Here is a 14390-nt window from a genome sequence, read left to right on the forward strand (position 1 = left end):
AGTGGAACCAGCTGATCGGGTTCTGGATCTCACGACTTCAGATCCAAAAGCCAAAACTAGAAACAAAATGGTTTTAATGATGAAACTAAAACAAATACCTCAGAAAATTCTTATTTATTAATAACACGAGAAATCTAAAATCTACCAGAACACAGTTAGTGATAAATTAGCTTTATTCTAACACAGAGGATCTTATTACATCGTTATAAGCAAACATCAGTGTCTAGTTTAAACAAGATTTGATCTTTTTTTTTTTTTGGTTTCACAGGAAAAACTCAAGTTTTTTTTTCCAGTTTGAAATAAAAACAGACCTGAAACTAAATCAAACCATAACTTCACTCAGTATTAACAAATCACCAAAAAACAGTTTGCTTAATAATTTCTCTGTTAACGTGGTTAGTTAAAGTACCCACCTGCACTCTGATAGAACTAAATACTGACCAGTTAAACTAGCAGGTTATTTAATAAGTTAGTTAAAGACTAGTTTTTAAAAGAAAGTAATAAAAAAAATAGAAAACTAAATACTCTGCATGTTTATGTTTTTAGAGTGGAAAAATGTCCACAAGTAAGTCAGGTAACTATAAATAATAATAATAATAATAATAATAAAGCTGTTAAAATGAGAATAATCATAGCTGAAAGATGAAAGGTCACTTTAGATTTATGAATAAAAAAATCACAGTGGATCCATACAATTTCTGATTGGTGTCAACACCACGCTGCTCTAACTTAAATCAATCAAAACTCATTTTTACAGCAACATAATGACTTTAAATGAATAAAACTCATGACTAAAGCTTTGAAGAAGATTAAAAGTAAAGTATTGCTACATGTGAATTTGATCAAATAAATGAAATGATTTTAAAAGACCTGAAGCATCGATTTGAAATGAACCAGCTAAGCCCTGATTGGATACAGACCAATGAGAGCTGCATCCTGATTGGTCAGAGGACTTTACATGCAGAGGGAGAAGAATCTGATGACAGCCTCTCTGAAAGACAGGAAATCATTTACACATTCATTTGAATCACAGCAGGACATTCACTCATTCATCTTTGAGGACATTAAACTAATTCAGAGTTCATTAATAACCCTTTTGTTAACTCATTAACTGCCAATAACTAAAGTCGTCATTTGCATTTTCTTTTAACTGTGTGGGCGTCTGAACGAGCCCCCGCACCGCGAGAACAAACATCCCAGCTCTAAAGCTGATCTTCATCCGCGTACGTCACGTGATCAGGAAGCAGAACATCCATGTGTTAGGAGATCGTTTTGGGCCGCTGCTGTAAAAAAAGTGAGGTGCGAACCGGAAAAGCTTCTGCCGATCACAATTCAACAACGGATTATGAAAAAATGGATAACGCTCGAAACGCGTGGATGCTTCCTGATGTAAGAGGCGAGTCTCCTCTTTGTTTTGGTTGTTTTGGCGTTGACATCATGCTAGCGCGCAACGTTCTGTGACTCTTAAAAAACAGTAAAAACGTTGAAAAACGCTGGCAGCGAAGGGCTTTTCTGATCAGGAAATGGCTGCCAGTGAATGACTTAAGCTTCAGACTTATAACGCCATACCAACCACTGACACGACTACATATGGGCTATTCCCATCTGTACCGGGTCGGCCCGGGCCGGGTAGCCCCAGTCGGCCCCAGCCTGGCCCGGTTGATTCCACACATCCTTGTCTTAAGCCCATGTGGGCTGATTCTACCCACCAATCAGAGGCTTGCTCTAATGGAAGGTGTGAATTTGCTGTCAGCAGTGGGTGTGTTGGCCCTGGTCGGCCTGAAGCAGACCCCCTCGAGAAGAGGGCTGAGAATGAGCCATGGTTGGCCCGGAAAAATACCAGGCCACCCAGATATGTAAACAACCTACGCTACCCGGCCCGGGCCGACCCGGTACAGATGGGGATTGCCCAATAGACGCGCCATTGGGTGCTGGAGAGCATAACAGTGTCGTTGCCATATTGGATGGGGTCCTCACTCTCCAAACCCAACAGGAGTCAAAGCAGAGTGATCAACTATCCCTGTTGTTGTTCAGCCTACGGTTGCAACAACCAGCGTACTACTGAAAACAGATCATGTGGGATTACTGTTGACTTTTCTAGCCTACCTGATGGGATTTAATATTTATTTTATGTTAATAATATTTATATTTGAATTATCATACCATAAATACGTCTGATTTTGATAAAAATCATAATAAAAGGTGTTGTGGAAATACCTTCAGTAGAAATAAAATCACTGGGGACCCACCCAAGATGGCGGCAGCAGTCCAAGTTGTGTCTGCATATATGATGTCTGTGATGCAAAGAGCTCAGGGTTTCCCCCAGCGCTTTATAAGCCTGGCGACCTGCCAGGCTAAGTGTCATGCTTCGCCCCCCTCCCCGACCCTACAGTGTCCTCTGACACGAACGGAGTTGTTTTGCAAACATTCACTGTGTGTGTGTGTGTGTGTGTGTGTGTGTGTGTGTGTGTGTGTGTGTGTATACCTAGCAAATGGGATGTATGAAAGGCCATACCTGTAAGACACAATAACAATAGTCAGAGTGATGACACTAATACAGTAATGTGTGTATTGATGTGCGTGTGCTACCAGGTAAAGGCCAGAAACTGGAGGATACAGAAGAGCAGAGCCAGCCCGTTGTTCTTCCACTGCAGCGACACAAACACACGTCAACAACAACAAACCAGACTCACAATGTTCTAGCAGAACGGTTCGTTACCCAGAATGCAGCACACAACGTCAGAACCAGGCAGGCCTGCAGAAACATTCACACCACAACTCAGATTTAACTAATCCACCTCATGATTTACCATCTGACTTTCTGAAAGTCCCAAAAAAACCTGGACCTGGTCCTGAGAACCAAGTCTGCTCTCACCAGCATGATGACGGTGGCGAGCGCTCGCTCTTTAGCGCACATGGTCTTCAGCTGGCGCAATGGACCCATTAGGAACATGGTGCTGAAACCAGAACAAAATAATAATAATTATTATTATATGTGACCACAAGAGAGCATCTTGTCCTCATTTAAAACAAAAACACTCCGTGAAGTCAGACCCTAAGGCATGATGGGTAATGAAGTCCTTCACTTTCAGTGCCAGAGAAGAGAGTTTGGTCTACATGGGTTTGTTCAGGTCTACTTAGTGAGATCTGAGTCTGTTCATTTGAGTTCTGGTAGGTTCTAACAGGTTCCAGTTGGTACCTGGCCAGAGCGCAGATGTTCCCTGAAGTGTAGAGGACCGCGAACACGGGAAGTCCAAAACCTGGGATCCACAACAAGCAGGTGGCCTGGATACAGATACACAGACTGTTACTGTGGCAACAAGAGCAAGGTGGTTACCCTGGAAACAGATCTGATGGACATCTGTTACCATGGAACCAGGCAGCCTGGCAAACACAGCAGACAAAAAATGAATACAGATATTTTTGTTATATATATTTTTATGAATGACAGAAATATCTGAGTTGAGGTGTTACCATGGAAACATGACAGTGTGGTGTGAGTAATTCACCAGGATGGAGAAGAAAGCTCCCAGAACAAAACAGATGAGGAAGCCCTTCATCCTGGTCCCCCAAGCCAGCGTCGATGCCTGATTGGCTCTCTGCAGACAGGAATCCCTCATCATCATCATCATCATCATCATTAGGACCAGAGGATAAAGAAATGCACCTGTAATGCATTTTTCACTGATGGAACTTTTAAAAAGCTGTTATAACATGTTTATACTTATTATAAACGTGTCTATAGTTATTACTAGAGCATTATACATTCTAGAAGATGAAGAACTTATCTAGGATTGGGTATGAAAGCAGTTACGAATATCGGCTTGACACGATGACTTTAATGGCTTTAAGAAAGCTTATTGCTGACGTTTTCAGTGTTAAGTACGCCGAAATAAACATCAATGCAGTTAATCAGCGTCAGCTCTGAGGATGTTTTGCAGTCGGCAAACGAAACTGTCAGCAAGGTAAAGAGAAACCTTTCCTGTGTTTTAAAAAACAACCATAAATGGAATCAATGCTGTTTCTATTGAATTTTCAAAAATCCAGAAAAAAACTTCATTCATTACTGTCAAATTTAGGAAAACTCTAAAAACATAATCATTCCCAGTGAGGTTCTGTAGCATTTTCCCCCTTGTATCTCAACTTCGATTTTAAATGTTTATTCAATTTAAACATTATTAATATGAATACTTTATTGAAGTTCACTGTAAACTAACTGTTTCCTGTCTGTAAGTTTACATCTAATGGAGTTCCGGACTCAGAAACGTTCTGATCATTGTTCACGTTCTCTAGCAGGTTGCGTCCAGCTAACAGCTAACAAATAACAACACCTCCAAAATGCCGCTCCCATCTGCGCTTCCCTCATCCTGTCCGCTCAAAACCCGCTTCAATTTATCCATAAACTCCGTCTTTCAGCTGGACGAAGAGCCACACGAGGGGAGAGGTTCCAGGGGCTTCCCGGGTGTCGCAGGTTTCAGGTGCAGCAGGTGTTTCAGGGCGTTAAAGTTCGATTAAAAAACAGAACGGTCTTTCTATCAACAGGTGAACAACTTCCGCCTGCAATACATCCTCCGGCCACACCGTGAATTGTGGGGGCGCTGTTCCCCCGAGACGGAAAGATTTACAGAAAAAAATGTTGTTTATTTGAGCATAAAGTCTGTGAAACACTAAAATCAAATGGAGGGCAAACATTAATAATAAAAATAAACTTTTTGAATTTTACTATTTTAATTAAATAAAGCAGCTACACGCTTGAATACAGATTAGACAATAACTGGAACACTTCTGCTTGCACTTGAAATGTAAAACATTACCAAAAATCATCACAGTTTGAAGATGTAAAAATGTGTAGGTGACACAGTTGTCCTTTAGGGTCCATTAATATTTCCAACAACTTTCACAGACTGGTATCATGAAAAGTCCCTTCTTTGTAGTTTGTGTCTTCTTTAAACAGTTGTTACCCGTTTAAAAGGGTCAGCTGGAGATGAATGAAAAAGCAGGTGGGTTTGGGACTAGCAGTCAACAACAGCTCAGCTTTGGTTTCCAAGAACTGACTTTTCTCCATCCTCTGTCAGTGTGACCCAGGATGTTTTCTCCATCCTCTGATCTTGGGATGAAGCCTTCAGATGACTCTGATGGAGACATAGTTGAGTTTATAGGAGGTCTCAGGGGACTTTGACCCTGGTGGAGTTCCAGTAGACAGGCTGTGGCATGGACACTTGAACATGACACGTTGGACAGGACTGTTTCGTCCACAACCACTCCTCTATGCACTACAGAGAGAGATGACAGGACAGCTTATGAGACAACAGCAGAAATGCTGAACACACACACACACACACACACACACACACACACACACACACACACACACACACACACACACACACACACACACACACAAGACAGCTTTGGTTTTGGTGGAAGTGTGTGTTCTGGGTGTTTCTGTTACCTCCTTGTGGAAGGTGTGTGTGCATTGCAGCTCTCTGTTACCACCGGATCCTTGCTTCAGGTTGTTGTGACAGATCAGACATGTACTATATGCATCACTCTGCAACATAAACATAGTCTAAAATTATAAAGATCATTAGAAAATGTGTCTTTCACAGAAATTGGTCTTTTTACCCACCAGCGACATAACGTTACGCCTCCTGAATTGGCCCCGCCTCTCAGGTGGAACAGCCTCAGGAATGGGAGGTATGGGTAACGGTCTTTGCTCAAGTGGTGGGATGATGTCTTCCTGAGGGGAGGGAAGGAGGCGACGAGAGGAGGAGCGTCGCAGCAGAACCCTCGCTGTCACTGGAGCACATGTGGATGAATGTAGGTGGGACAGTTGCATGGCTGTGAGGGTAGCCTGCACACAGAGACAATCAACCAGTCAATAAACCATTAAAACAACCATTCCACCAAACGACAACCCAACCAGTCACCAGATATGCTGACCATCCAACAAATGAATCAACTATTCAATCGGTTAATCAAGAAAATAATCAACTTATCAGTAATTCAAAGGAAACCAATTGATCATCTTAGGTCACTGATTAACTGGAAATTTCACAGGTGAAAAAAAAACTGGAATAAAAAAAAAGACCAAATATGGAAGCAGAATGTAAACAAACCAAAATAAACTGATCAAATCTATGCATCCTTTACTCTCCTTAAATGTTTACATGTGTTACTCGTCTGTTTGTATTTAAAGACCAGATTAGCGGCTCTCTAAGGTCACGTTTGCCTTTAACACCTGACTGCACCTGAGTCCTCTGACCCCAGTGACCCTGAGCTAAATCTGGCAGTGAAGCAGCTCTGAGGGTTTGAGGAGGCGCTGGGAACTAATGAAGAGCCCTCCTCCCTCAGGGTGAAGGAGATGAGGATCCGTGACCACCTCTGAGGACTGAACTAACTGACTGGATGAAGATTAACTAGGAGACCCAAGTGAAGACTTGTCATGTCTGACATGTTTGATGTTCGTCCAACCATTTTCTGTCAAGATGGTCTTCAGCTCCTTTACCTGACCAGCTATTACCCTGATACCTGACGCTGTCAGCATCAATCCATCCATCCATCTGCTTCCACACTGGAGGTCCTGTTGTGTTCCAGGAGGAAAATCTGGACCTCCTTCTCTTCACACGCTCTCCAGTTCCTCCTGAAGGATCCCTAAACATCCCAGACCAGAGAGGATGCGATATCTCCCCTCTGATCTCCTCCGAGTGTCCTGGACCCTCCACAGTGAGGCATAAGAACTGTTCCGTTCTCCATTGTGGCATTCTTTGGTTTCTTTCACCTCCTCGCAATGACAGCACTTTTATAGAAAATATTCCCAACAAATATCAAAACCAGCACCTCCAGAATCCAGCATCTCTTACCGGGCATGGCAGTGACGACCGGCGGCCAGATCTCATCTGGGCTGGTAGCTCTAAGCTGCACTTGCTTTCAGGTCTTCCATCCTCTGATTCTTCTTCCTCTTCCTCCTCTTCTCCCTCCTCCTGTTCTGCTTGTTGCTCCTGCTTCTTCTGTCGTTCACCTCCTCTGTACTGCTGCGTCCATATGTTGAAGATCCTGGCATCTTCTTCTCCAACCTCTTGCTCTTCCTCCTCTTCCTCCAGGTCATCTCGTAGGCAGAACAGGTCTTCAGCATCTGAGAACACATCCTCTTCTCTGTCTGGATCCATGGTGAAAGAATGTTCCTGCTGCTAAATCCAACTTTTAGACACTTTGAAACCAGGTTCACTGTGATGCTGAATGTCCATCTAAACACCTGCAAGGTATAGCTTTAGCTCCAGACGTAGCAGGTGATCAGCAGGTGGCAGAAGAGGAAGAGAAAGAAACCTTCATCCAGACTGCAGATTTTGTCTGCTTGCTGCAGATCCATGAAGCCTCAGCACAGAGATAATTGACCTGCTCTTCGTGAAGTTGTTGTTTTCCTTCTGTTTTAGTCTTTGCTGTGAGTGCAGCTCTGACCTGAAGCCGGGTTAATCCGGTTACTCTCGCCAGAATGAGGAGGAGGAGAAAGATTACACCTGCTTATAGGATCTGTGTCACATGAGCTGAAAACACCTCAGCTGCTCATTTATAGATCTGATAAACACATCCATCTCCCTGTGTTTACTTAGTGGGAAAATATCAAAATATTTGGTACACATACATAAAAAAATCTTATTTTCAAGAGTAGTTATTTAATAATTCATATTTATACTCGTTTTCTAGTACTAGTTAGTTAAAACAGAAACACACTAAACCTTTTCTGATGATTTTCTAAACAGTTATGTCGGGGAATTATGTTTCTGAGACGAGTCTCTGTCTAGACATCACATGCATTACTATCATAGACTGTACATACTTATTACTATCATTAAGCAGCGAGGTGTGTTGAAGCTGTAAGGGGCGGATGGTTAAGTGCATCAGGGGCAGCGAGGAACGAGAAAGTTGTGATCAGGCTGGAGATCACACCAGATTCGCTGCTGAAGGCGAAAAATCTGCAGGATCCCCTTATTAACATGACAGCAGGACTTCCCATGTAAGGACGGTCCGCTCACCTGTTTCCTCGCCAGGATCTTTTATCATCCCATCATCTACGCATAATTATCATCCTCCAGTCATCCAGCTGGAACCAGTTAGTGTTCCTGATCATTCTCAGAATATGTCATGCCTGCTCCGGTGTTAAAGGTTAGTACATTTAAGTCCTAGATCATATTTGTGCCTGTTCTACTGTCATTTTGAAGGATTATTATTTAAATGTGTGTTTTTACTACATTATGAGTAGAAATGCTAATAAGAACTCCCAATTATACAAACAAGTGAAACTGGAAAAATTAGAATCTGGTGCAAAGTCAAATTTATTTCAGTCATTCAACTAGACAGAGAGACTATTTAAAGGCTCAGGGACCCTTTGCAGGTGTTTTCTATTTGTAATTATAAATGTTAGTAGATTTGGGTTTTGTTTCATATCACACAGTGACATTTGAATAATTAAAATGCATTTTTTTATTAAAAGCTTTAGTTTACAGTAATAACCATGTCTAATGTTTGATTCTCTGTCTCATAATTTTAATTAAAAGTTTTGCTTTGAGAGCACATTTTCCTGAACGATTAAAATGCGATTAATATAGATTAATTATTTACAAAGCCTCTAATTAATTAGATTAAAATTTTTAATCAAGTCCCAGCCCTAAACTTTATATGTCTTTAGAAAATATTGTAATAGCATATGTATGTATTTTGGGTGCTTTTAAAGCTATACTACACTACACTTTGACCAATGAGATATGAATTCCTTTATAAATATGGAAATTCAGTTTGACTGATCTTTGAATGTTTAACCAGAAGATTTAGAATTCTTTATTTATTCAGGGATTGTAAGACACTTTGTTTCAAACAGAGTCAAGTTTATAAAAAGTAAGAAATTTATTTTCTAAACAATATAAAACATGACAACTAGAAAACACTTCATGTGATGAATGAATCTAAGTGGATGGAATGTGAGGTGTGATGATGTGTGAATATGAAGTTATCAAAGCCTTCTTATCTGGAGAAACTGAGTTCTGAGTGGGAGTGAATTTGGTCTGCTATAAACTATAATTGATGGTTTATAAAACCACATCAGTCTGTCGAGTCTACGTACTAGCTCGGAGACCCCCGTGGTAGATCCGGAATGTGTTGAGGCCTGGAGACCCCAAAGGTACCGAAGTCCGTAGAAGAAACCGCAGCGCCGACTAGATCGGTCTCGAGATGTCTTCAGGTCACGACGTCTGAGGAGGACTCTGAAGGAGTCGAAGCTGGTTCAGCTTTGTTCTGAAGGAACCGTTTGCTGTATTAGCCGTAGCATGCAACAGGTTTTGACAGCTTGTCAAAGGTGCGATGGGAGCAGAGTTTCCCTCCGATGGCCAGCCAGAGTTAGGCTCAACTGAATCCCTCAGGAAGTGATGCTGTTTAAATAACGGCTATATCTTGGTTTACTGATAAATCAGAACTTGCCCTGTAAAGGGGTTTTGCCAACAAATTCAGAAACACACCTCCCTCAGATATGAAGGTGCTGATTTTGTGGATAAGAAAATATCTATGTGCAGTGACGTTAATTATAACTTGCATCATTGAGATATGGTGAGTGTGTCTTGTCCAGTCAGTGTGCTGATTAAATATATGGGTCATGTTTAATTTCATCCTTGTTAATCTTTCAATGTAATAATAATAATATTCATTTCAACTCCAATAATTTAAGCATAGATTAATCAAAACATTTCATTTAACCATATTGTCCATTTCATTATATAATTATATGATTAGTTACTCATATTGTTCATCTGTCTTGTTCTGTGAATAAAAACCAGTCTTAGCGGGTGCTTGCGAGGGACCTTGGCCAAGCAACAGTATCTTTCTTGCAGATTGAAAGCACCAGTTAAGACTTATGTCTCCAAATGGCCAGATACTGAAGAGGTCAGACTGTAGATGAAAAACTGACCATTCCTGGAGGCTACAATTTTGAATTGTATCTGCATATTTGAAAGAATTGTAAATAATTAGAATTTAGGACATGTTTAAAGGATATGGCGTGTTTTTGACAGGTGTGATCTTATTGACCCTATTTCATTATTTCAACTCATGAAGAGGAAAAGTTAGAAATTGTAATTTTGATTAAACATTTCTTTGAACTTCATATTTAAAATATTCTACATTTGAGTTTTATTTTGGAAAGTTAAAAAAAATTGCTCTCAGATACCTTCGAATTGTTCCTTTAATATATTTATAAAATCCAGTAGTTGTTTTGTTTTATTACAACCTCTCCTTGTTTTTAGGTGATAAAAATGGAGGTGAAATCAGGTGAAGCTGTTCCTTCCGAGGCGCATGCGCGCTTTGTTCATACGTCATACGTACAGAGGGCGGAGTTAGCGTCAGGCTGGATCGTAAACAGTTAGCTGTTAGCTGTTAGCCCAAATCTACACGGAGGATTTACCAACAGAGGGAAGGATGAGCGGGGGCTGTGACATTATAGGTGAGCTCGCAGATTCACTTCAACCGGTTTGATCCGGATCTGGTGTTTGTTTATTTAGTGACGGTGATTAGAGGAAACATAAGCCAGAGAGCACCCCGCTTCTGTAAATCAAAGTAGAAGTTATTCTGGTCTTCTGTGGTAACACACCCGTAATAAGCACGTCACCTGCTGGATTTAGGTTAGTGATAGTTTGGTTTTGTTATTACCTCACCAGGTTTAATTATTAACGCATATTGGTGATATTCATGCTGGTGGTTTGCAGCAGTAACAGCAGGGCCAGCGCAGCCCTGCCCACTTTACTAACTAGTAGGTTTAATTCTGGTTAGCAGCTTTTACTAACAGGGGTTTAGCCTGGTAGCAAACACATAGAGCTGTTATTCGGCTTGGATGTAGCTGATTTGAGTTAATGATGAGGTGGTAAACTAAACAGTTAAATCTGTGTTAACTCCTGAAGAAACGGGACTGATTAAACTAAATGGAACGCAGCCTTCACTGGTCCCTGTCCAGTATATCCCATGGGAGTGTCAGACTGGCCCTAAAACTGATGACCTTCTGCTACAGTAACATGTCATGTCCTCCTCTGCAGCCTTCCCGCTCCCTGTATCCTCCCTGCGCCTCCTCATCCCTCCCCTGCGCCTCCTCACGGCAGCGATGTGGCAGGTGGTCCAGCAGCGAAGCTTGAAGCATTATGGGATGTTGGAGGACTTTGTGTCCCTGGTAACAGAGACTGTCCCACAGCTGCTGACGGAGAGACAGAGGGGTCTGCTGCTGCTGGCTCTCAGGGCCAAGGTGGGTTTCTGTTAGAGGAGAGGCGTAGTGATGCTGGTGTGAGGAGGTCTCACCTGCATGCAGGTGTCCTGTTACAACATAGATGCTGAGAGAACAAACTTCTGCTGCTTTTTAACCCTCCTTCACAGGATTTAATATTTAGACAAAGGTCATTTCTACACAGCCTGATGCATCATGAGAGAAACGACTTCCTGAATGTGATTTTGTTTACAGGTGACCCTCTCTGATCCGGCTGATGTTCTGACTCATCTGGACCGGATCCGCTGTATCTCTGAAGCACCGGTAAAGATTTCTTGTATCCGTGTTTCCTCCGTGTGTCCTGATGCCTTTACTCCTGAACATCTCCCTCTCTGTTCTTGCAGCAGCAGGATGAAGATGTGGTGGAGTGCTGCTCTGCACTGGTAACACTTACCAACAAACTGATGGAGACTCCTGCTGATGCTCAGCGCCTCCTGCAGGTTGGAGGTTTACACCTGAAGCTCTAACCTGAGTTCCATCCTCCCTTCACTCTCTTTGTGTTTCTCCTCCAGGAGGTGTTTGATCACAGGTTTGACTCCGCCCTGCAGTCCCTCGTGTCTAATCTCCTGTCTAGGATCGAACAGCTCTTCCCGGTTCCTGACTTCAGACAGGTGCTCCTCCTTCCCCGCTCCTCCCCTCTTTCTTCTTCTCCCTCTGACCTCTTGTCTTTGTGTTCTGCAGGCTGCCTCGTGGCTCGACAGCACCCCTGCTGCTCTGGAGGTTTTTCTGCAGGAGGCAGATAAGAACGACCTGAGGGAACTTCTGACCAATCAGAGCTGTCATCAGGCAGGCGCAACAGCGGCAGGTAAAACTGTCAGAAACTGAGAAGTCACTTGGACCGGGTTTAGGTCTGAACTAGTGTTCTGTTCTCCTCAGTGGGCGGAGACTCAGAGAAAACCCTCCTCTCCGCCTGGTCCCACCCTCTCCTCACTGACCCCTCTCATCCAAACTCCCTGGCACACGATACAGCCATCCAATCAGATGCTCCCTCTGACGGAGGCAGTCCTCACGATTTGGACATGGACTTGGTGAAGGTGGAGGTGGTGGTGATGACTAAGGATGAGCAGGACGAGCAGCAGGAGGTAGAGGAGGAGGAGGAGGAGGAGGCCGGTCAGAGCTTGTCACCAGCAGAACAAGAGGCATCCAATCAGAGCTCACCTAAGCTCCTGGACAGGTGAGTCTGGCTTCAGTCAAGAACCACCTGAGTCCAAACACAGCTGTCTTAATCACCTCTCTGCTTCTGACAGGCTAAAGGACTCAGCACACAACTGGGCTGCCCAGACAAAAAATTCCGGTAACACACACACACACACACACACACACACACACACACACACACACACACACACACACACACACACACGGGCTAAAACGACCCACCGATGCTCTCTCACCTCCTCCAGTTGGCCAATCAGATCGCTCTGAGGTCCCTGCCAGTGCTCTGTTCAGCATTTCCCATAATTCCCAGCGTGTGGCTCACAGGTGTCCTCAGTGTGGTAAATGTTTCATCTACAGATCTCAGGTGAGTTCACCTGCTGGTTCAAACACCCAGAGACACCTTCAGCTGTAATCAGTCTCATCTACAGGTGATCCGCCACCTGCGCTCAAACCGGGCCTGTGGGTCAGCCTTAACGCCTGGTGCCGTCCAACTGCGGATTATACCCGAGGATTCAGAAGAGCCCCGCCCCTTCAGGAACAACACCTGCTTCCAGTGCAACACCTCCTTTAAAACCAAAAGCGAGCTGCGAACTCACCTGCGTTCCCACCGAGCGCGGCCCGTTTATCAGTGTGCTCAGTGCGACCGAGTGTTCTACCACTTGTCCAGCCTGACCAATCACAAGCAGACACACCTGGACAAGACGGGCTTCGCCTGCAGCAGGTGCAACAAGATGTTTGCGACGGCCAAAGAGAGAGATTCCCACCGTGTGCAGCACCGCGGGGTCGACCTTTCCTGCTCCATCTGCGAGCAGAAGTTTAGCTCGCAGACGCTGCTTCTGCGTCACCTGCAGACGCACTCGGCCGAAGGGGCGGAGCTATGCTACAGCTGCCGCTTTTGTGAGAAGACGTTCACAGGTAACGCGTCCAGGTCCACCTGGGCTCCGAGACTGACCCTTACAACGCAAACGTAAGCTAAGAGACCAGACAGATGGCTACAAGGAAGTGTGTGTTCCTGTTTGTGTGTCCAGGTGTGACCCAGCTCCGCATCCACCAGCGCACACACACCAGCCGCTCTTTCCAGTGTGACCAGTGTGACAAGTCATACGGGTCCCTGGCGGGGTTGCAGACCCACCGGGCAAGCCACAGCAGCGACAGCCACTTCCTGTGCTCGCAGTGCGGCAAATGCTTCAAGACCCGCGAGGGCCTGGAGGGCCACATGAGGACTCACACCGGGGAGCGGCCCTTCCGCTGCCCCCACTGCCCCAAGGACTTCACCGCACTCGCCGGCCTTAATGTGCACGTACGGCAGCACACCGGGGAGAGACCATACGTCTGCAGCGTGTGTGGGAAGGGATGGCCCTCAGGAGGGGACCTACAGAAGCACATGAGGACTCACACGGGGGAAAGACCATACGTCTGTCAGGACTGTGGGAAGGCCTTCACCATCTCCTGCCACCTGACGGAGCACCGCCGCATCCACACAGGTGAGTCGCAGATGCGGAACAGGTCCCATGACCCACTCGGGTGAAGCAGAACCCTCGTCCGGTTCTAAATCTGTCTGTCCGTCCTGCAGGAGAGAAGCCGTATGCGTGTCCACAGTGTGGGAAATGTTTGCGGAGGAGGTTTGACCTGAAGAAACACATGTTGTCCCACAGTAATGTCCGTCCTTACGCCTGTGTCCTCTGCTCCAAGAGCTACACCCGCCAGACTCACCTGAACCGACACCTGCTGAGCCACAGGAGCGCTGACGGAGACATGGTGGAGGTGGAGACCCCAAAGGAGGCCTGAGGCGGAGCTTCATGGGCCCTGAGGTCTTTGCTGACGTGCCTTCATTAGTTTTCCTGTAACTGGGAATGATGGGATGAACTCCACCCATGTGTCTGGAGCTTTTCTACCTGTGATTCTGTTAAACCATCACCACTCTGAAGGAACTCTGGTC

The 14390-nt window shown here is 44.5% G+C and overlaps 3 protein-coding genes across 3 annotated transcripts; 1 reads left to right on the plus strand and 2 right to left on the minus strand.

The window, feature by feature from the left end:
• Positions 1-99: 99 nt before the first annotated feature.
• On the minus strand, positions 100-5112 carry LOC107384584 (vesicle transport protein SFT2B). The gene is made up of 8 exons (XM_015957917.3): positions 4332-5112; positions 3510-3599; positions 3200-3285; positions 2876-2957; positions 2720-2755; positions 2590-2648; positions 2486-2515; positions 100-991 (listed from the first exon to the last, which is right to left on the minus strand). The coding sequence occupies exons 1-8, from the start codon at positions 4398-4400 to the stop codon at positions 955-957; spliced, it is 489 nt and encodes a 162-aa protein (XP_015813403.1). The 5' UTR covers positions 4401-5112; the 3' UTR covers positions 100-954.
• Positions 5113-5137: 25 nt separating this feature from the next.
• Positions 5138-7642, minus strand: si:ch211-207l14.1 (uncharacterized). The gene is made up of 4 exons (XM_015957918.3): positions 6864-7642; positions 5630-5854; positions 5453-5551; positions 5138-5273 (listed from the first exon to the last, which is right to left on the minus strand). The coding sequence occupies exons 1-4, from the start codon at positions 7167-7169 to the stop codon at positions 5166-5168; spliced, it is 738 nt and encodes a 245-aa protein (XP_015813404.2). The 5' UTR covers positions 7170-7642; the 3' UTR covers positions 5138-5165.
• A 2699-nt stretch (positions 7643-10341) lies between these two features.
• Positions 10342-14382, plus strand: LOC107384578 (zinc finger protein ZFMSA12A). The gene is made up of 12 exons (XM_015957908.3): positions 10342-10486; positions 11073-11275; positions 11489-11557; positions 11638-11733; positions 11806-11904; positions 11975-12098; positions 12170-12467; positions 12541-12587; positions 12697-12815; positions 12880-13366; positions 13480-13935; positions 14025-14382. Exons 1-12 carry the CDS (start codon positions 10462-10464, stop codon positions 14237-14239), a joined length of 2238 nt encoding a protein of 745 aa, XP_015813394.3. The 5' UTR covers positions 10342-10461; the 3' UTR covers positions 14240-14382.
• The last annotated feature ends 8 nt before the right edge of the window (positions 14383-14390 follow it).

The sequence above is a fragment of the Nothobranchius furzeri genome, chromosome 3 (assembly GCF_043380555.1).
Source record: "Nothobranchius furzeri strain GRZ-AD chromosome 3, NfurGRZ-RIMD1, whole genome shotgun sequence".
Classification (NCBI taxonomy): domain Eukaryota; kingdom Metazoa; phylum Chordata; class Actinopteri; order Cyprinodontiformes; family Nothobranchiidae; genus Nothobranchius; species Nothobranchius furzeri.